General features: G+C 41.7%; 2 protein-coding genes across 2 annotated transcripts; one reads left to right on the top strand and one right to left on the bottom strand.

The window, feature by feature from the left end:
- Nucleotides 1-524: 524 nt before the first annotated feature.
- On the top strand, nucleotides 525-7,182 carry smc2 (structural maintenance of chromosomes 2). Its single transcript, XM_077719896.1, has 25 exons — nucleotides 525-832; nucleotides 925-1,074; nucleotides 1,322-1,444; nucleotides 1,535-1,573; nucleotides 1,643-1,753; nucleotides 1,839-1,883; nucleotides 2,024-2,257; nucleotides 2,432-2,581; nucleotides 2,674-2,907; nucleotides 3,029-3,188; nucleotides 3,279-3,396; nucleotides 3,691-3,829; nucleotides 3,909-4,028; nucleotides 4,107-4,311; nucleotides 4,479-4,614; nucleotides 4,688-4,812; nucleotides 4,895-5,088; nucleotides 5,155-5,298; nucleotides 5,380-5,454; nucleotides 5,549-5,668; nucleotides 5,752-5,952; nucleotides 6,074-6,190; nucleotides 6,411-6,571; nucleotides 6,643-6,790; nucleotides 6,870-7,182. Exons 1-25 carry the CDS (start codon nucleotides 665-667, stop codon nucleotides 7,008-7,010), a joined length of 3,558 nt encoding a protein of 1,185 aa, XP_077576022.1. The 5' UTR covers nucleotides 525-664; the 3' UTR covers nucleotides 7,011-7,182.
- A 211-nt stretch (nucleotides 7,183-7,393) lies between these two features.
- Nucleotides 7,394-19,985, bottom strand: ecpas (Ecm29 proteasome adaptor and scaffold). The gene is made up of 49 exons (XM_077719372.1): nucleotides 19,961-19,985; nucleotides 18,644-18,774; nucleotides 18,425-18,541; nucleotides 18,233-18,351; nucleotides 17,791-17,940; nucleotides 17,489-17,669; nucleotides 17,260-17,399; nucleotides 17,078-17,156; nucleotides 16,896-17,015; nucleotides 16,719-16,804; nucleotides 16,542-16,617; nucleotides 16,417-16,466; nucleotides 16,279-16,345; nucleotides 16,075-16,197; nucleotides 15,879-15,982; nucleotides 15,666-15,789; nucleotides 15,499-15,579; nucleotides 15,211-15,421; nucleotides 15,043-15,134; nucleotides 14,776-14,910; nucleotides 14,536-14,695; nucleotides 14,287-14,459; nucleotides 14,102-14,203; nucleotides 13,847-13,970; nucleotides 13,550-13,695; nucleotides 13,392-13,446; nucleotides 13,174-13,288; nucleotides 13,011-13,079; nucleotides 12,789-12,906; nucleotides 12,528-12,695; nucleotides 12,363-12,442; nucleotides 12,141-12,246; nucleotides 11,680-11,727; nucleotides 11,488-11,606; nucleotides 11,260-11,410; nucleotides 11,115-11,180; nucleotides 10,668-10,757; nucleotides 10,437-10,503; nucleotides 10,281-10,372; nucleotides 10,123-10,189; nucleotides 9,857-10,054; nucleotides 9,542-9,753; nucleotides 9,419-9,462; nucleotides 8,979-9,171; nucleotides 8,757-8,904; nucleotides 8,517-8,622; nucleotides 8,353-8,441; nucleotides 8,209-8,280; nucleotides 7,394-7,967 (listed from the first exon to the last, which is right to left on the bottom strand). The coding sequence occupies exons 1-49, from the start codon at nucleotides 19,980-19,982 to the stop codon at nucleotides 7,828-7,830; spliced, it is 5,526 nt and encodes a 1,841-aa protein (XP_077575498.1). The 5' UTR covers nucleotides 19,983-19,985; the 3' UTR covers nucleotides 7,394-7,827.
- Nucleotides 19,986-20,101: the final 116 nt, after the last annotated feature.

The raw sequence follows: 20,101 nt of genomic DNA, 5'->3' as shown, positions 1-20,101 counted from the left end.
TTTTCTTAACTATAAAAATGAAATGAAGAGTGAAAGAATTGTAATGTTCTGCACTCGTTTTCAGACAATTAAAATTGTTCAAAATGATCATGTGCCCTCAGTGTTTTATTTTTGTGTATGTATATTGACTCCTATAAACAATGTTATCTCAACATTGATATTTTGGGAATGAGGGGAAATAATATGAACTTAATTTTGCACCCACAGTGACCGATTTTCCCATCCCTAATATAGGGGCTGGTGGTTGAGCAGTTTCGTACGCTGCATTTGCACCATACAGCCTGTAGATGGCTCTAAAAACTACAAAACAAAATACCAACCGACCGTATTAGCAGTTCTCAGATATGCCTGAAGAAAAAAGTATGGAATATGTCATATTTTTGCAAAAGTTTACAAACATATTCAACATTTCATACTTACTTAATTTTTAAAATCTTTTTAAATTCCAATATCTGGTGTTCTGCAAGCAACGTGCATTTTCTTTTTCTCTGTTTGTTACCGGCGGAGAAAGTATCCATAGAAGCTCTGTTCCTGCCGCCAAAATTCAAGCAAGACAAGTCGAACTGTTATGTTTTTCCGCGATTCCCTCTAAACTAAAGGTACTGATATCGTTTCAAATACCATAAAGCATTTTCAGAAGACCCGGCACAGGGGCAGCTTAACGATGCATATCAAGTCAATTATCATCGAAGGATTCAAATCCTATGCACAACGGACTGAGATCAACGGATTCGACCCGCTTTTCAACGCCATCACCGGGCTGAACGGTAGCGGAAAGTCAAATATTTTGGATTCCATATGTTTTCTCTTGGGCATAACCAATCTTTCTCACGTAAGTGGCAATTGAGTTACGTGTGTAAACTCCTCTTGTAGTATTTTATAACACAATTATGATTTCACTAAATGCCTGTTTTGATTTTAAAGGTCCGAGCTTCCAATCTCCAAGACTTGGTCTACAAAAATGGACAGGGGGGTATCACCAAGGCTACCGTGTCGATCACTTTTAATAACACCAACAAAAGCCAGAGTCCTTTGGGATTTGAAACACATGATGAGATCACAGTCACACGACAGGTCTGCAAAATTTCTATTTATGTATTATTATTTTTTCATACACTCATGGGCCTAAACATCTCATTTAAAATTTTGAATGCCTATTATGTCGCCTCTACAGTTGATGTTTTTCTTTCATTTTTATTTTATTATAATTATTTTTTATGTAACTGTTTATATTTTGCAACAACTAGACCAGGGTTAGGGAATCTATGGATCGAGGTCCAGTGAGTAGTAGTTATCTTAAAAATCTTGTTTTATCTTCCAGGTTGTAATTGGTGGTCGAAACAAGTATCTTATCAATGGAGTCAATGCTAACAACACCAGAGTACAAGACTTGTTCTGTTCTGTTGGCCTCAATGTCAACAACCCACATTTCCTCATCATGCAGGTTAGCCTTATGTTCAAGTTTTTATTTTTTATTCTCTTCAAGATTGCAAAATATTGTCAGCATCAACTTTTTTTTCACTTAAACTTGCAGGGAAGGATCACCAAAGTTCTAAATATGAAACCACCAGAGGTAATTTGAACATGACCAAAACAGTTGTTATTTTTCCTCTGCTTTAAGAGTGACAATCTGCTCTTTCAGATACTTGCTATGATTGAGGAGGCTGCAGGAACCAGGATGTACGAGTGCAAAAAAATTACCGCTCAAAAGACCATTGAGAAGAAGGAGGCTAAGCTGAAGGAGATTGACTCTGTATGTTGGCTCACTAAATGTCACTAAATGGTGTCATCATGGGGGGAAAATGCTGACACCATCATTTGCACTTTGAATTTTGTAGATCTTGGATGAGGAAATTACTCCAACCATGCAGAAACTACAAGAGGTATGTTGACCTACATATCATTTGTGATCAAAAGGGTTGATTGTGATCTTTGTCGGTGCCACATGAAAAAAGGTAGATCGCAAAGCTACTTTTTGCAAAAAAAAATGCATGTGAGTGAACAGTATGTGTGAATCCTGCAGGAGCGATCGTCATACCTGGAGTACCAGAAACTGATGCGTGAAATCGATCACTTGTCTCGCCTCTATGTGGCCTGGAAATTCATCTGTGCTGAGGAGACCAATCTGAAATCAGCTGAAAATCTCAAAGTAATGCAGGAGAGTATTGCTAAGATGAAAGCTGGCTTGGCTGAGAATGAGAGCCAAGTCCGGGAGCTTTCCGCACAGATTCAAGAACTGAAGGAGAAAAAAGATGAGGTTTGTGCAAGTAGAGTTCACCGTTCTAGAAAGTATTTTGACTACTTTGCAGAAAGCATTTTAATAACTAAGTAATCAACATTTTTTTTTATTTTTTGGGGGGGGAAACTCCATGTGAATCCCTTTTAAATTGCTGTGTAATTGACACACCATTCCTGTTTTGCTGATATTTAGGAAGAGAAAGGCGTATTAAAATCTCTGGAGAAAACACTGGCTGATGTGCAGCGTGTGGATGCCAAAGCACAGAGCGCTCTCGATCTGAAAAAACAGAACCTAAATGATGAAAGCAAGAAGCGGGAGGAGCTCGTCAAGAGTATGCAAGAGGTATCAAATCACCATTCATAATTTGCTAAGGACGATCAAACAATAGAATCCTTTGTTTTACATTCTCATCAACCTTGTCATCTACTTTTTAGGACAAGAAAATGCTGGTGACAAAAGAAAAGGAGGTGTCCAAGTTGAAGGAGCAGCTTCAGGCTTTAAAAGAGGAAGGCCAAAAGGAGAGTGCCGCCCTTGAGGCAGCTGAGCAGCATTTGAAGGCTGTGTCTGCTGGTCTTTCCACCAATGAGGACGGAGAAGAAACCACGTTGGCTGGTCAAATGATGGCCTGTAAAAATGACATGAGCAAGGCTGACACTGAGGCTAAGCAGGTGAGGGATTGCTACATCTTGTAATGAGCTCTGCATTAATCTTTCTTAATTAAAATCCACGTCTTGTACGGTCAAGGAAAAGTTAGAGCATCTAGGCAGACTCTGCCATTTGTTTTCTCAGGCCCATATGACGTTGAAGCACGCTCAGGCTGAACTAAAAACCAAGCAGGCAGAGGTGAAAAAGATGGACAGCGGCTACAAGAAGGACCAGGATAGTTTGAAAGCCATCAAAAGCAGCAAAGAGAAATTGGAGGCCGAGCTTGCCAAACTCAAATATGAAGGTGCAATGTCTTTGTCAAAGCATCTTAATTCTTGAAGTCTACTGTTGTTTTCAGTAATTTGATATGATACTGTTTGTAATGTCTACATAGATGGAAAGGAAGAGAATCTTCTGGAGAAGAGAAGACAGCTAACTAGAGAGGTAGCAAATCTGAAAGAAAACTACGAGCGGCTTTTGTCCCGCTTCCCAAATCTTCGCTTTGATTACAAGTAAGTCCCAAAGTATACCAACTGTTCCAATAAGTGGGGGTCCCCTTAAAATTTGTATCCTTTTGTGTGACTCTTGATGAAGTCTTTTGTTTTTAATCGCCTTATTTTTAGGTATAGTTCAACCCTCACCATGTTTTGAGTTGTTTTGTGAGATCCAGAAAATATGCATATTAAAGGCATTGTGTTATTGGTCCTTGCTAAAAAATTGAAAATTGAGTAGTGGTAAGGGCAGGTGATGATCAGTGTTGTCATTTAAAACCTGCCATTAAACAAAAAATTTAAAATGTCTTGCAGAGATCCTGAGCCTGGATGGGACCGAACTAAAGTTAAAGGGTTGCTGGCAAACTTGATTACAGTGAGCGATGTTTCCTATGCAACTGCCCTGGAGGTGGTCGCCGGAGGACGACTTTATAATATTGTGGTTGACACAGAGGTGAGTGCGCAATGTCTTTGCTAGACTTTGGTCTAACCTGTCTCCCATTGAACTCCTTTTGGATTTTTTTCGGGTGTAGGTGACCGGTGAGAAGCTGATGGACAAGGGAGAACTGCAGCGGCGATACACCATCATTCCACTGAATAAAATCTCTGCTAAGACACTGAACGACAGAGTGGTTAAAGCTGCCAAAAATCTGGTGAGCCAACCAAAATCCGTGTTGTGGTTCTATATCTGTCAGCAAGTCTGTATTTAGACTACCATTCTCCTCTGTTAGGTGGGAGAAAACAATGTCCATACAGCTCTATCCCTTGTGGGCTTTGAGGCTGACATAAGCAAGGCCATGCAGTATGTTTTTGGATCCACCTTGGTGTGCGATACTCTGGACAATGCCAAGAGAGTCGCCTTTGATAAGCAGGTGATGACCAAGACAGTCACTCTCGGAGGAGATGTCTTTGACCCTCAAGGAACTCTGAGTGGCGGTGAGAGCAATGAGGATGGACATGAATTGTACAATAATATGTTACATATAATTTCAGAAGGATTTCTTGTAAGGTTGAGTTTTCCTTTTGCCAAGTGCTGTCTTATTTTGTTGGAACACTTTGGATTATGTCATCGTTTATCAAATATTCTGCTTTTCTCCTCCAAGGGGCTCGTTCACAGTCGGCATCAGTTCTGGCGAGTTTGCAGGAGTTGAAGGGGGTTCGGTGCAACTTGAATGAAAAGGAAGCTCAGTTGCGGAATACTGAGCAACAATTGGCTGGCTTGAAGGACATTGCTGAAAAGTACTGACACTCCAATGAGTTGTCTGTTTTTCCACAAATGACTTGAATCCTCTAAATGTTTACCTTTGTTCAGGTATCGTCATCTGAAGCAGCAGCATGATCTGAAAGTGGAAGAGGAGCAGATCTTGCAGACTAAGTTGCAGCAGAGCTCCTTCCATCAGCAGCAAGAGGAGATCGAGAGGCTACGCAAAGCCATTGGTAAGAAACACTACGTCTATCTTCTCTACTCAACCTGTTTTTATCACATGCGCTGTACATATTTTTTTTACTCCATAACCAGAGGAGAGCGAGGAAACTCTGCGGGTGACCAAAGAAGTGCAGAAACGAGCAGAGGAAAAGTACAAGGTTCTGGAAAACAAAATGAAGAATGCAGAAGCTGAGCGAGAAAAAGAGCTGAAAGCCGCCCAGCAAAAGCTCAGCGCGGCCAAAGCCAAAGCAGGGGCCTTCACCGAGAAGCTCAAGCAGAAGCAGCAGGTATGCGAAAATGTACACCCCAAATTGGAATTGTCGATTGCCTCATCGGTGTCCTTGCTTCCATAGGAGTCTGATGCCGTGGCCTTAGAGCTGGAGGAACTGCAGCGGGAGCAGGCGGGTTACGAGCAGCAGATTCAGGCTGTCGACGAGGCCTGCAAGGCCATCGGAGAACTGATTGACAGTATGACCTCCACCGTAGCGCAGAACAAGGTTCATAATGTCCCACGATTTAACCACAATGAATCCTGCTTGTTGGCTGCATGTGACCAAATTATGCACATGCTTGTTTAGGAAGCGGTTCGAAAGGCCCAAGAGGAATTTTCGAAGCGGAAGGACGTCCTCATGGCTCAGTCAGAAGAAATCAAGGTGAGCGTTGGGTTTAGCAGTGGAAATAGGCATCTTTCCTCTGAATTTCCTCCATGAATGCTAAAGTGACTGTTTTGTTTGCTTCACACTTCAGGGCAAAACTGCTGAAGCTGACAAGATACGAGAGCAGAACAACGAAGCCCAGCTGAAGATCAAGGAATTAGGCCACAACATCAGTAAACATCTCAAAGACAGCCAGGATGCAGCAAATGAGGTGAACATATTTCACTGTCCCATTTGTTCATCGGCCACACGCACACACACACAGTCATCACTGTTCGTTGTCCCTCCCGACAGGTTACTCGGATGCTGCAAGAGCATGAGTGGATCCAGTCTGAGCGTAAGAACTTTGGGCAGCCCAACTCCTCTTACGACTTTAAGATTAACAACCCTCACGAGGCTGGCCAGCGCCTCAAGAAGCTAAAGGAGACCACAAACAAACTGGAGAGGAATGTCAATAAGCGGGCTATGAGCATGCTCAATGAGACAGAGGAGCGGGTGAGATCACACAATATAGTGTGACACAAAACAAATAGCAACTTTTTGATGCTTTGCATAGCCAATTCGAACATTTAACTCGCATTATTCAGGCTTTTTGATCGATTCCCGTTGTGTGCAGTACAATGACCTGATGAAGAAGAAGAGGATCGTAGAGAATGACAAAGCAAAGATCTTGCAGACCATTGAGGAGCTAGACGAGAAGAAAAATGAGGCTCTTAACATGGCCTGGCAGAAGGTCTACTCTCTTTTCAATACAATAAATACCATTGTTGTATTTAAATCTCGGAGTTAAATGGCCATTTTTCCCCTCAATTAACATTCCTTAAACCTGGCTGTCAGTAGTTAGTTGATTTTTTTTTTTTTTATTCTGAATTTTTATAAGGGTTCTCTGTAATTTTTCTTAACCCCAATATTTGAGAATCCCCCCTTTTTAAAGTGGTATCATTTGTTCCCAGGTCAACAAAGATTTTGGTTCCATTTTCTCCTCACTGCTGCCAGGAGCCTCAGCCAAACTCGCTCCCCCACACGGGTGCGGTGTCTTGGATGGTCTGGAGTTCAAGGTAGCCTTGGGTAACATCTGGAAAGAGAACCTATCTGAACTGAGTGGTGGGCAAAGGTAAGTGTGGGAACTCTGGTATCATAAGTGTTTTTTTCTTCTTCAATTCATTTTGAATGTGCTTCTTTCAGGTCTCTAGTTGCCTTGTCGCTCATCCTAGCCATGCTGCTCTTCAAGCCCGCTCCTATCTACATCCTTGACGAAGTGGATGCTGCACTGGACCTTTCGCATACGCAAAACATTGGGCAAATGCTGCGCCAACATTTCACACACTCTCAGGTCAGCTGCGTCAGAAACTTGTAAGATTTCTGCCACTGGGAAAGTTCCATTTGTAGATGATTTCAAATTCTCCCAACAGTTTGTGGTGGTGTCACTCAAGGACGGCATGTTTACCAACGCAAACGTCTTGTTCAAGACCAAGTTTGTGGATGGGATGTCTACAGTGTCACGCTCAACCCTCAGTCAAGAGCGACGCCATCCTCCTCCACTAAAATCATGATCAGTCCCGACATTTTAATCCACATTGTACATAAACCTTTTTTGCAAGTATACAAGTACATAGCAAATCATTCTCTTTACTATAATTATTTTGTATACCTTTGCTGGAGCTTTGTTGCATTTAACTGTTTTATTCTTTAACCTTTGCTTTGTCCCATGACTTTCTGCAACCGAGTTCAATAAATGATAAAAATGTACCTATTGCTCCCTGTAATTATTCCCTCAAATGAGGGTGTATTGGTTTGCTTTTATGCTAAAGGGCCATCCTTTCAATTCAAGTGAGTGGTCTGAAGTTCTTTTTTTGGACTACATGAACCACCCTTAAAGACCTAGAACAAAATATTTTACTGTTTCAAAATAGTTTGTAAAGAAACTCAAAATAAGTCAAGGAGACAAGCTTGTTTTTATTTCACTTGTGACAAATTGAAACAACTAAAGCAGATAGATCACTTACACTGGGTTTTAATTTAGCTTCAAGACTTTACAAGTAAAAGTCAGTTTATCTTAAGAGTTGATCAAAGTTTTCACCAACACCGACCGAGTAGTTGTGGAAATAATGTCAACTGTCAATGTTTTGGAGACAGCCAAGGGATAATAGTTGTTATTTAACAATTAAACAAACATACAACAGTAGTAAAAGCCCCTTTCATGGCTATAATTAGACAGTGTCAACCACTCAGATATCTCACATTCAAATTTATTATTAGATCATTTGTCCAAAGAGCCAAATAGAAAGGACACTACAAAATACACTTCCACACTTGTGGGGGACAAGTTATATTACTTCTTACTTTTGTCTCAACACCATTGGGGTGTTTTCAGGGCTGGCTTTGGATATGCCTGCGTAGCTCTTGCGCCTTGTCCCTGAGGTCCGGTCTGCTGTCGGACTGAAGTGTAGACAGGGAACGCTGCAGCTGCTCCCGACTCTTGACTGACACACAATCCCACTGTTCGCTCTCTGGAAGACAAACAGATTTCCGCAAAACAATAAATATAAGACGCATACAGAGTGAGACATGGTCCAAAAGAATTATTTTCTTCACAAATCTCTTTATAATGTTGGTATTTACACTTTCAATCCTGTTGCACATGCGAATGACTACCTTATATCTTGCTATTGATATTACTAGTGTTGAAAAGCAACTTTAAAAAGGTATTAAGGCAATGAGAAAGAAGGAATGACATTTGGTGCTTTTTACCTCCAGTTCTCTTCACAATCACCTCCACTACAGACAAAGCCTCTGTCCTCACAGAAGAATAACTTTTGTTTTCTGGTAAAATAGAAACACACATGACAGTTAGAAAAGAAAGCCCTGAGTACAACAGTAATGTTAAATCTTTACCTAGAGCATGGGTGAGTGCGGCACAAGTGTCGGTGAGAATGCGGGAAAGCGTGCTCACGTCGCTGCTGTTCTTCTCGAACAACAACAATCTGAGGGAGTTTTGTGAAAATTAAGTCAACAGGACACCACATTGACAATTCAACTTATTTTTGGTTACTCTTTACCCCTGTAAATAGGCCTTCATGCCATGGAGGACAGCGAGCTGCACCTTCCATGTGCTCAATTGCAGCTTCTCACACATGAGGGTACAAACCTCCACCTGGAAACGAGCTGTTTGAAACCACACAGGTTGCACTTTAGCAATACGGAAGAAAATAACTTGTTTCATTAGATACATGTTTTTGCATAAGTTGCTTTGGATTTACTATTGATGCCTAAAAGCAAAGTGTGTGAGCAAAACTTACATTGAGTGTTGGAATTCTGCGGCCAGGCCTTTCCCAGGGTTTCAAAAGCACAGAGAACAGCTTCAGTCTGAAGGTCTTTTTCCTTGGTGGTGAGGTCCTCCACTTCCTCTCGACACCTTAGTGACGCTGCGCCGCTCTCCGGACAGCTCTAAAAATGTTCGTGTGTAACTCGGAGGTGCCCCCTTCCCAAAAAAAGAGCCATGGATAGGGCTAGAATGTTACCTTTTTTATGAGAGGGAAGAGGATGTCGGTCACGTCGCTGAAGCGATCCTCTCTGCAGCTATTCAGCACGTCACCAGTGCAACGTAGGGCAGCCATTTTATACAGCAGATTCTCCTTGCGACATTCCTTGAGCACCACATCTAGGACCTCAGAGATCGTGGGCTGGCCACTACAGGTCTTCTCTAGCTCTGTGCTAGTAAGAGTAGGAGGAAAATCATTATTTGCAGTGGATTAAAAAGTCTACACACTCCTGTTCACCACAAATTTTAACATGGTCCAATTAAACCAGGGTTGAACTTTTTGGTTCTTAGAAGAATGTTTTAACCTGAAGAAATTTATTCTCCATTTACCAAAAAGGAATAGAGCTCGATTAAATCATAAAATTAAAAAGTCTGTCCCAAACATGTTCTAAAGAGTGCCAAAAAAATGAAATGCCAAACCTGCATTTGGAGACAACTGAACCAATGGCCTTAAGGAGCTCCTCCTAGGGGGGCAAAAAGTAAAGCGGCATGGGTTAAAATGACTATGACAGAATAAATCGAGGGTGACGTTGAGGCCATTACCTTGCCCGCCCACGTGCGTCCCACCAAGCCCTGCATTAAGGCCGTCAGGATCAAACCGAGGTGTGGCGCTACCAATGAGCCTGTCTGTTCCTTGGCAACGGTTGCCATGGCAGCTGCGCCTTGAGCCTTCATCTTCCAAGACTGGGATTGCAGGGCCTTCTGGGTAATGGCGATGAGTTCAGTCATGTATAGTCGGATCCCACCAAAACTTCCTGGAATAGATCAACATAATTCAATTACATTCGTACCCATCTACCTACATTGCATTCTTTTTTCAATAAAAGGCCAATGATGTTGCTGCTTCCAGTTCCTCACCGGGGACATTCTCCTGCCACACTTCACCCCACAAGGTGGCATCATGATTCTCTCCCGTCTCCTCATCAGTAGCAGGTGCCTGATGCATGCCCAGGAAAGCCAGTGGCAGACCCACGCCTGCATGTGCCTTTAACACATCAGGGCTATAGTGGCTGATGGCGTGCATAGTCAGAGCACAGGAGGACTTGTACACAGGCTCTGGAAAGACATCACCAACATTTATTTACCAATATTTCAGGTACTAGTTTGTTCAACTGTTGCCTTACCTTCTTTCTCCAGGTACCAAGTGTTGAGCTTGAGAAGTAGCTTTTCCACACTGCTGTCTTTAGCTGTCTGATGGAGCAAAAACAATATTAAATACCTATCCCAGGGCAGGCCAATTTATGTTCCAAATGACCGAGAGCTGCAAAAAAGAACTATTTACTCTGACGAGATGGCCAAGAGCAAAGGCAAAGGCTTTCTGAACCACAGCGCTTCTGTCGTGGATCCCACTGAGGAGAGCGCTCATCAGTTTACCTAAATCCATCACAAATGATTAGTTATTTGCTGGCATTAAAAAAGGCCATGATAAAAGTTATACCTGAATATGGGGTGAGGTCCTGGGGACACTGTACAGTGAGGGACACAATGACACTAGCGCAACCACCCTATAAGAAGAAATGATAAACGTGAGGATGAGACAATGTAAACATTGCCTTTCATTCACATATTTCGTATTTTATTCCTGCCTGCCTATAGAGGTTTTTCACATATCTTGGCTGGGCTTAGCATACTGTAATCTGAAAATGTTTTTTTTGGGAAGGTAGTCTACCTTGGTTCCAAGTCCGACTCCACTCTTTAGCAGCTCACACAACTTGGGAACCAACTCCCCCAGCACTGTAACATCGAGGTGCTGCAAACACTAAACACACAAACGGAGAATAAAAACAGATGTGAATATGTTGTTCTTGGACTATTTCTATGGCTGGTGTCCCAACTACAGTGTCTTCTGTGTGATCCATCAAATCCCCCCCTCCTCCCTTTTGGGACATCTAGTGGCTATTATGCATCATTGTTTTAAGAAATACCAGCACTGTAAAATGGTTTTGCAGTGTATTTTCATCACATTAGAGCAGCCCGTATACCACTGCAAACAGTTTTTTTTTGTTATATGGCCAAGACTGAAAAGGTAAAAATTGTGGTTTGGGTTTAAAAAAAAAAAAAATCTTTAGGGGAGACTGGTCTTGATATGCTTCTATCCTCTGTAATTTCTTATTACCATATTAATGGTTTCCATCATTGGAGAAGACTTGGCAGCACTGAGCCTGGCAGCATCCATGGCACTCTATCAAAACAGACAGGTGATAAGCTTAAGTGACGAGTGGCCCCATTGGCATGAGTCTAAATCGGACGGGTTCTGTTACCTTCTCTTGCTCTGTGGCTCTGAGACTGAGGTAGTTTAAGACCTGAGGCTCCAAGGTACTCAGGGCCTCCAGGAGTGCTGGGATGAGTTTGAAAGCATGAGGCTTGAGTCGGGCGCCAGCTGTTTTACTAATCTTCACTAGGGTCTGGATGCTAATAGAAAAAGAAACACAGTTTATTTCCAAATTAATGCCACACATGATATCCATGAATACAATAAGGGATATTACCTGAGCGAGCGAACCTCAGAAACACTGCTGACTATACCCTTCTCCAGTAAGGTGGGCAAAAGTGCTGCCACAGTTCTCTGAGCAATAGATCCAGTAGACTCACACATACGAGTGCATACCTGTACAGAGAGTTAAGTCATGTTTGGTTACACTTTCACAGAAACTCTGGGAAGGACTGATTGATAGATGTACCTTGCTGAGTGTTTTTAACGTTAGATCTGCAGCCTTCCTCACGGATTCCTGGAAAAAAAAAACATAAATAATTGTAGAGAACATGCAATCTAATATGAAAAATAAAGTTGTTATGAATGTAATGAAATAGATGGCATTATTAATTTGTGTGGGGCAATGTTTCACAAAAGTTATTGGCGCAAGGAACTGTAGGAAAATCTCCCATTTCAAATGCCAAATGCAAATCTCACAAAAACGTTTCCAAATTCACTCATGAGAACAAATGACAGCCTTGGTTACCTGCAAGTTTTGCCCTCTAATAGAAAATCATTGACTTGTTATGAAACCCTGGCAAGATGTTGTATAGTATATGTAATAAATAATGTGAAATTGGATCATTTCCAGAATTGAATGGGTTTTCAGTTTAGTGATTGAGGATGACTGCTATAAAGCAACTGAAAAATTGGCTATGGTTTGCTCACCTTGATATCATCGAGGACTCTGAACAGAGACTCCCACATTTCAGCCAAGTAATTGATAAGGTCATCAGCTTGGCGGCCACGAACCAAATCATTGAGGGCCAAACAGCTGTGGAAAGAATATTGCACTGTGGGCATGACCAATTGAAATAGCTGGTGCTATGTTCCATTTTCACTCTGACAGGTTGTCTGCAAACATTTCAAACAACCATATGGGAAACTAACCTGGACTCTCGTATTCTCCAGGTGTTGCTGGTGAGATTAGAAATGACATCATGTAGGATCTCCTTCAGGTACTTGTCCACCTGAAATCCAAACATGGTAAACAAGAATACACATGAATGAACACACACAAACTTCAGAGGATGTTCAACTCTAGACTTTTTGTACCAGAGTCTTATCTGTAACCAAGGCATCCCAGATGCTGGTCATAGCCTGGCGAATGCTAAGGTTGGGGTCAAACTGGTAACGGTAGAGTCGCGGCACAAGTTGCGGGAGAAACGGAGCGAGCTGCTCCCCGGCCTTAGTGGCAATCATGTGAAAGCCAAATGCAGCACCCTGAAAATAAGCAGAATTTATATTGAAAGAGCACACGAAAGACAAGGCCGGGTGGTCAACAAAAATTGCAAACAATTCAGTTTAAATGTTCACCTTTCGGGAATTCCACATGGCGTGATGATTTGCCAGGTTCATGAATTTGTACACAAGATCTGGCTGGTTCAAATCACTTGCCAACGAGCACAGCTCTTTATAAGTGGTTAGGTTGTGGCTGTCGGGCATAAAGTAATATATATGACACATACAAATATTGCACAGGTGAAATAGAGTGCAGCATAATGGAAATTGCATCCAATAAGAAATTGAGATACTCACCCATCAGGTGTTTTGCCGATCCCCTCTCCTTGGAACACCTGGGTGTCTTCTGAAACAGCATGCTTTATTCTAATTGGGAAGATATGGACCACCAAAGGTTAATGTTAGTTAGCTCTTCTGCCTGTTTTTTTAGGAGTGGGAACTTTGATTGCAATTCTCTCACCTTTTCCCAGTCATTAGTGTTTCTACAAGGGTGGACACCAGTTCCTGCTGGTCTGCCTCACCACCCATCTCATAGACCAGGCCGAGTCCTTTAGATGACACATCCTGGCTCAGCTCTAAATCAAATTAGATTTTTTTTTCGGTTAGGGAATGTATACAATGTCTGCAACCATGTCTGGTTTGTGACAAAAACACCAGGTTAAGTTAAATTTCCCTCACCATCTGGGTCTGAGAGAACAGAAATGAATGCCACCTGGATCTCCTTTAAGTGAGACTGAAGCAGAAAAGGAAAACCAAATTTAAGTTTAGATTTTTAGATTAAAAATATTTATTTTTCATGTCAAGATTTTCTCTAAAAAAAGAAAAGGAGCCTATACCGTGATTTCCTTGTGTTGGCTGAGTTTCTTAACCAGGGAGAGAAGCCAGATGCAGGCCGCCTGCCGGACATGAGGGTTCTGGCTGGGAATGTACTTGGACAATACAGAGTTGAGAACCCAAGGAACCACGTCATTACTTTTGACACCTGACAATGAAAGCATTCATTAGCATCCATTGGAGAAGCAAAACGAAATGATACAACTATCACAATAACATCCCGTTTTAAATGTCCTGATTGGTCACTTGGTTGTCTAAACACAAAGAAACCAGTACTCAATGCCGACGCCACTTCTTACTTGACGGTGGGTTGTACTGGTCTTCTGTACAAATCCAAGGATCTCTGACAGCTCCAGAGCTTGTGCCTAAAGCAGCATTAGTTATTGCTTCTCCCACTGTGAACTGCAACTCCACTTGTTTGGCCTTGGGAAGCAAAAAAGGTTCAAAACAGGACAGGATTAAGATTATGGATCAATTTGCATCAATTACAAGAATTTACTATTAGCTCCCTTTTCTAAAAAAGTAATGCAAGTCTCAAAAAGAATGTGACACACTTCTACTGAGTCCATGAGTCCTTGGAGCAACTTCTTTTGATGAGGAAAGTCTCCATCCCCTACTGGAAGGTATCCCAAAGTCTGTACTGACCGCTCCTTTATCTAGATAAAGCAGAAGTTTCAAGTCAGTGTTGATTTTGGTAAGACCTTTGAGACAGTGCTCTTGGCAGGCTCAAAATATTTACCTTCGCACTCTCCTTGCCGGAGGGGATGCGAGCAAGCAGGTTTTCTACAATGGAAAGTTTGGTGAGTCCTTCACCCTCTGCTGGAATCAGCAAGGCTCCATTGCGACCAATTTCACCAAGAGCTGTACATGCTGCGAGTGGTAACAGCGCACTACTGTTGTCCAGAAAGGAACCTTAATTGGAACAAGCACATACTTGAAGAATAAAAGACAAAATAAAAAACGTGCACAATATGAAATCTGCACACACCAATAGTCTTTATTGCCATGGTAACAATGTCATCTTCTTCCTGAGAGGTGATGCTCTGCTTGTCGGCAGGCTTACTGCACGCAGCAGCTTTCTTCTTGCTCATGTACCTTCCCACCATGAAGCCCAGTGCCAGAATGGCACCATGTTGGGTCTCGGGACTCTGAAATTCAAAACAAACCCATTCAGAGTTAAGCAAGGGGAACCTTTGGCATATTACCATAGCTGATAAGTGAGGCTTACGCGGTTGTCTTTTGTAATTTTAACCAAGTTATGTACGGCGGCCTGGAGATCATTTCCCGTCATGGTAGAGACAACCACAGCATACAGTTGGGCTGCAAGCTCCCTCAAGTCCTCCTTATTTGTGTTCATCAGACTCTAGAGAGGAAAACATACACTATAACCTCAATGTATAAAAAAAAACAACATGACTATGTCATATGAATATTTATATCTATTTTGGGGGGGATAGATGCAGATTGACAATGAACACACGCGACTAACACTGACCTTAATCCAGTCAATTTTATCGATAAACTTGGGGGCCAGTTTCTCTGGGCAAACAGACACCACCTCCAGGAGACAATACATTACCGGAATACCTATTCATAAAGAAAGGATTTGTACTACATACATGGACAATTGATAGATTTAAGACAGTTGGCTTAGTATGGTTACCTCCAACTGCAGATAGCAGTTGCTGCAGTAATTCAAGGTAGATATGAACTGGATTAGTTTCAGTGCCCTTGGACCCCAAAGGCTCAGATGTCAAAAGTGTGCGAACATAACGGCCGATGGCCGGAGCGTCATCCTGCATGTCTCCAAGTCGCATGGATTGTGGTGTGGCACCCGCACTGTATGCCAGACACATCCTCAAGTACAGGACAATCTGCAGGAGCAAGACAAAATATGTCAACACTGCACTAGAATGAATAGACACAACGACAATCAAATTATGTGAATTACCTCTCCAAAAGCAGATGGGTTAAAAGGAAGAGCAGTGGTTCCAACAACATATTTAGCTGGAGTTTTGATCCTCTGAGATGCCTGATGATTATTTTCCAAAAATATTATTTGAGAAATTATAGTGCAACAGTAGAAACTACTTTTTTAAAATATGGAATGTGTTTGACCTTCTCTTGAATGTAGGCAACCATGTCCGGAAAGGAGGGCATCGGCTTAGGTCCTTCTTTCTCAGGGCATTTGGTGGAAAATGTCCTCAACACCTTCTGAGCCTCTGAACACACTTCCTCACGCCTGGGAACACAGAACAGCGCCACGATGAGGAGAGGAAAAAATGACCTGAATACCACAGATGACATGACAGTAGGGTGGTTGGAACTCACGGGTCTCCGGCTGCAAGCAATAGAAGGTATCTTGATGGCACGTGATCAGGCCCAAACACTTTAGTGGCAAACTTCACAGCAATCTGCCGTACTTGGACCTCAGGCTTTTAATAAAAAAATAATAGCAAAATGATTCCTTTTTTGATTGAAATAAAATGAATTTACATCATTTATAGATTCCTCTGGATTAACTGACCTTTACAATGTATGCAGCCACCAATGCCTCCATCAGGTTCAGTAGGGCACCCTGTAGGTTAGCATAAGCTCCAACCATCATGGACAAAGCCTCCTGGATGGCAAGACGAACATCGGGCTCCTCCTGAAAAGGTACATGGAAGGTTACAAATCCACTTGCACAGTTTGCCTGTATATCCTCATCAAATGTCAACTATCAACGCACCTTGCACATGGATTCAAAAAATTGCTGCACAAGCGCAATGTCTTTTGTGAAGAGCTGTGGCATACGGCTAAGGGGAAAAAAGAATTGTAAAATTAGAAATCCTAACATGCATTCTGAAAATAAGTGGACTGGATATACCTTGAGAGCTTGCCGACAGCAGAATATGCAACACACAGTAATTTTGGATCCTGCAATTTAAAAAAAAAAAATTAGTAGGAGGCAAACATGGAATGTTAAATATAGATATATTTCTAATGCTTTACCTCTTTATATTCATTGATAAGCTTTGTAAGGCCATTCAGCAGCATTAGTCCTAATGGTCTATTAGAGTCAGGACACCTGAAACATAAGAAACTCATTATTTAACTTATATTTAAAAATATTGTTAAAAGTGAGCTAACTCTTAAGATAGGGGAAAAATATATACATATATTTCTTACACCATGCAAATGTGATGGACAAACTGCAAGGTGAGAGATAGCAGTTTGTTATTGGTGTTGGCTCCAAACAAACCATCATACACAACCTGAAGAGGAAAGGTAGGTATATTTTACTATAAACAAGAGAAAAGCAGTAAAAGAGGAAATTTTGTGAATTAAAGTTGCCGTCTTGCATACTTGGATATTCGCTGGGAAGCATTCCGCCGCAAGACGTGAACGTAAAAGATGCGGCAAGATCTTTAACTTGACTCTGGTGCTCACTGGTTCATGTTTCAGCTCTTGTTTCATGGTGCCGCCCTAAAATCAGGTCACAATAAGCTCAGTGATAGTCACAAAAGCATTTTATTGAAACCACAAACCTTTGTTTTGAGGGGTACATCACCCAGGTAAACCTTGTACATCTTGTTGATAATTAAAGAGTTGTTCCAATCAATAATACTGGATGAAAAAAAAGATATGTATACATTTAAAAAAAATGCCAAATATTTTTGAGTAGCATCTAGAGCCTATTATGCTGATTCCTGATTTGTTCATGACCTACCTCTGTTTGCTCTTCAGTTCCAGATCAGCTGCCGTGGCCACACTATGTCTAGTGTCGCTGGACGCCACCACCAGGTGCACCACCGTCTCCAATTCTGGCACTTGCTTTGCCTCAATGAACTTCACAATGCCCAGCTTACACTGTACAAACCGAACACACAATGAAGCCATTTTAGAACAATGGCCGGCCGGGCAAAAACGACAGACTGCAGCAACTTGAATGATTGAACCTGCTCTAGCTGCTCAGAGGTCCACTGTGCCTCTCCAATGACCCTCTTGGCAGCGTATATATTCATCCCCGGGGGAGCCTGTGGTAGACTTTGCCCGGACGCCGCTGGTGCAGCTCCATCAGCAGAAGCTCCTTGGGGGGAGGTCGGCGAAGGTCGAGTGGGAGATTCATTCAGCACAAACCTAGAGAGAAAGAACATCAATTCCATTCATAAATAACCACTGATTCCCTCCGCTCTACCGCTTTATTGCAATTAGTGAGCTATATTTTTAAAATGTCAAGACCCCGGGGACGCCAACTCACCCATAAGGCATCAGCAAGACATCCAACATGAACTCCAACAAGAGATGTACTGTCTTTGGCCGCTCACTTAAGTTAAAAGGAGAAGCGTTCTTGGAGGCGTCTGCTGGATATTTCATATGGTAAAGGGTAGGAATCAGCAGGTGCATTAGGCTAGGGGGAAAAAAATAATTCAGTCAGGAGAGACGTGGGCGGACATTCAGATCAAATCAAGAATATTACAAAAGCGGTAGAATATCTGATCTGGTAAAAAACGCACAAAGTGGAAAAGCCCCTGAAACAATTCGATTCCATGCAGGGGTTTTGATTCATTTTATATTCCTTATTCATCCCTCTTTTCTTAAACCAAATGAGCTATATCAGCATCCTAAAACCAACCATCCCCCCCAGGAGGTTTCAATGATTCACAAAGGCAAAACATCAACATAAAGGCATGTTGCCTTACCTGTCCTGCTGAGGCTGTGGCTTGCCTTCCATTGCAGTGAGTAGGGTGGGGGCCAACTCACATTGCTTACCCACCTCTAGGCGAGGGTAGCCCATTTTTATGTAGATGATGGTGAAATTCTAAGGTGGAATGGGAAATTAATCTACTAGCACTGCATTAGAAATACTTTATTTCAATATATGATGCACATACCGTAACAAATGAAGCTGCTGCAGGATCTTGGTACTGAACTAGTAATGTTTCTACCGGTAACTGAATCTTGGGTCTGCTTTTGATCCTCTTGTTCAGATGGACTAGCAGCTCCATCACCTAATCGGAGATACATAGATGGCACCGACAATGTGGTCAAACATTTGCCATTTGAAAACAGTGAGTACAGTAGCAGCCAAATTCTAATAAAATACTTCTTACTTTCTTCCGCACACCCTCTTGCACACTGGAGAGTTTGAGTAGAACAGGGGGAAGGAATTTGGAGATAATATCCTGGAGCTGTTCGTCTGTGTCTGCATGGCCCAGGCGAAGAAACACCCGCTCCAGTTGATCTGTACCCCAAAAAATATTTTTAGATGTTCATGTTTAACAGAAGTGGATTAAATGCATCCATCTTCAACATTAAATGCAAATATTGCGCTACAAGAAATCTTCATTTCACTGGAGAGATAATGATAATTTATTTCATTAAAAAAATATATACAAGTCAAGTACATGTGTTATGATACTAAATATGAAGCAAAAACAATTATGATACTTGTTATCATTTATATCCCGTAAAAACTCAATTATAAAGGAATTTTAAGTTTTAAAAAAATGGTTTGGTGCACATGCATAAAAGGGATGCTACCATTCAGACTTAAACAATAATGAATTAATTTGTTTATCTAACTTTTGGTCATTCATTCTTTATTTTAGTCATCAAAACAGGCCAAGATTTTCAGATAACAGAATATTTTAGTACATTCAGGGAAGATCACTAGTATTTAATTACTGTAGTTATACGTTTAATTGCATTTTGGTGACGTACTGTAAGAGTTTCCTAATTTTAAATAGGGATCTGGTTCAATAAATGTGCAAAAACAATAAGATTTGGACTGGTTTGTGCACAGCACTTCAAACCTGAATGAGATCTAGTTTAGGGGTGTAACCGGCCAACTGGTCTGCACTCCCACGATTCCGCCAACGACAATAAAAATATGAATTCGGTTGTATAGAACAATATGATCCAATGTTATTCATGTTGATATGATTGATTTTGGTCCTTTCAGAATTTATGGATCTTGAGTTAATTTCCCAGATCAGCCTTCTGTTTGCTGGCACGGTTCCTCTAGTAGCGACAGCTCAAACTAAGCACGCATTTCCCTTTTTCTTTCGCACAAGTCGAAGCTAACACTGTCACGACACTGTGAATGGCTACTCCTATATGTCATACACCGTCATTTGTTAAAGATCTATGCTATTATCTCGCTTGATCGTTGTGTATTGAGAAGGTTTGTGGCACATCTCCTTTTGACCATGACTGGGCAAACGGCCTTGCAACGCTAGTTAGCTAGCAACTGTGCTAATTAGCATACGAATACGTTTGTATGCGTCGCTAAACGTAAAGTGAGCTGATTTGTTTGATTCTAGCAAAATCTTAATGAAACGCAAGCTTAGACTAGGGTACGGGTTCGATCGCCATAAAAAGTCAATGCAATAAGATATGAATCACTGTTAACGCAGCCAGAAACTTACTGAGTTCATCCTGAGCAGCCATCTTTGCAGAGGGGAAACAGCGACCCCTTCAGATCACAGAGTGGCACTGAACGAACGTATGTGCTGATAAAAAAAACTGAAAAATCCAACTCTCGAATTATGTTGCTCAGTTCATTTATG

The sequence above is a fragment of the Stigmatopora nigra genome, chromosome 6, assembly GCF_051989575.1.
Source record: "Stigmatopora nigra isolate UIUO_SnigA chromosome 6, RoL_Snig_1.1, whole genome shotgun sequence".
NCBI lineage: Eukaryota > Metazoa > Chordata > Actinopteri > Syngnathiformes > Syngnathidae > Stigmatopora > Stigmatopora nigra.
Note: the sequence above shows the minus strand (reverse complement) of the source record. Positions and strands in the feature narration are given on the sequence as shown.

Excerpts from the sequence above, each read along its gene's own strand:
- smc2 (XM_077719896.1), top strand. The coding sequence starts at position 665 with ATGCATATCAAGTCAATTATCATCGAAGGATTCAAATCCTATGCACAA. Across the intron at positions 2,258-2,431 it reads TGAAGGAGAAAAAAGATGAG|GAAGAGAAAGGCGTATTAAA; the intron begins GTTTGTGCAAGT and ends GCTGATATTTAG. Across the intron at positions 2,582-2,673 it reads TCGTCAAGAGTATGCAAGAG|GACAAGAAAATGCTGGTGAC; the intron begins GTATCAAATCAC and ends TCTACTTTTTAG.
- ecpas (XM_077719372.1), bottom strand. The coding sequence starts at position 19,982 with ATGGCTGCTCAGGATGAACTCA. Across the intron at positions 12,907-13,010 it reads ATCGGCAAAACACCTGATGG|CCACAACCTAACCACTTATA; the intron begins GTGAGTATCTCA and ends TATGCCCGACAG. Across the intron at positions 9,172-9,418 it reads TCAGTTGTCTCCAAATGCAG|CACAGAGCTAGAGAAGACCT; the intron begins GTTTGGCATTTC and ends TACTCTTACTAG.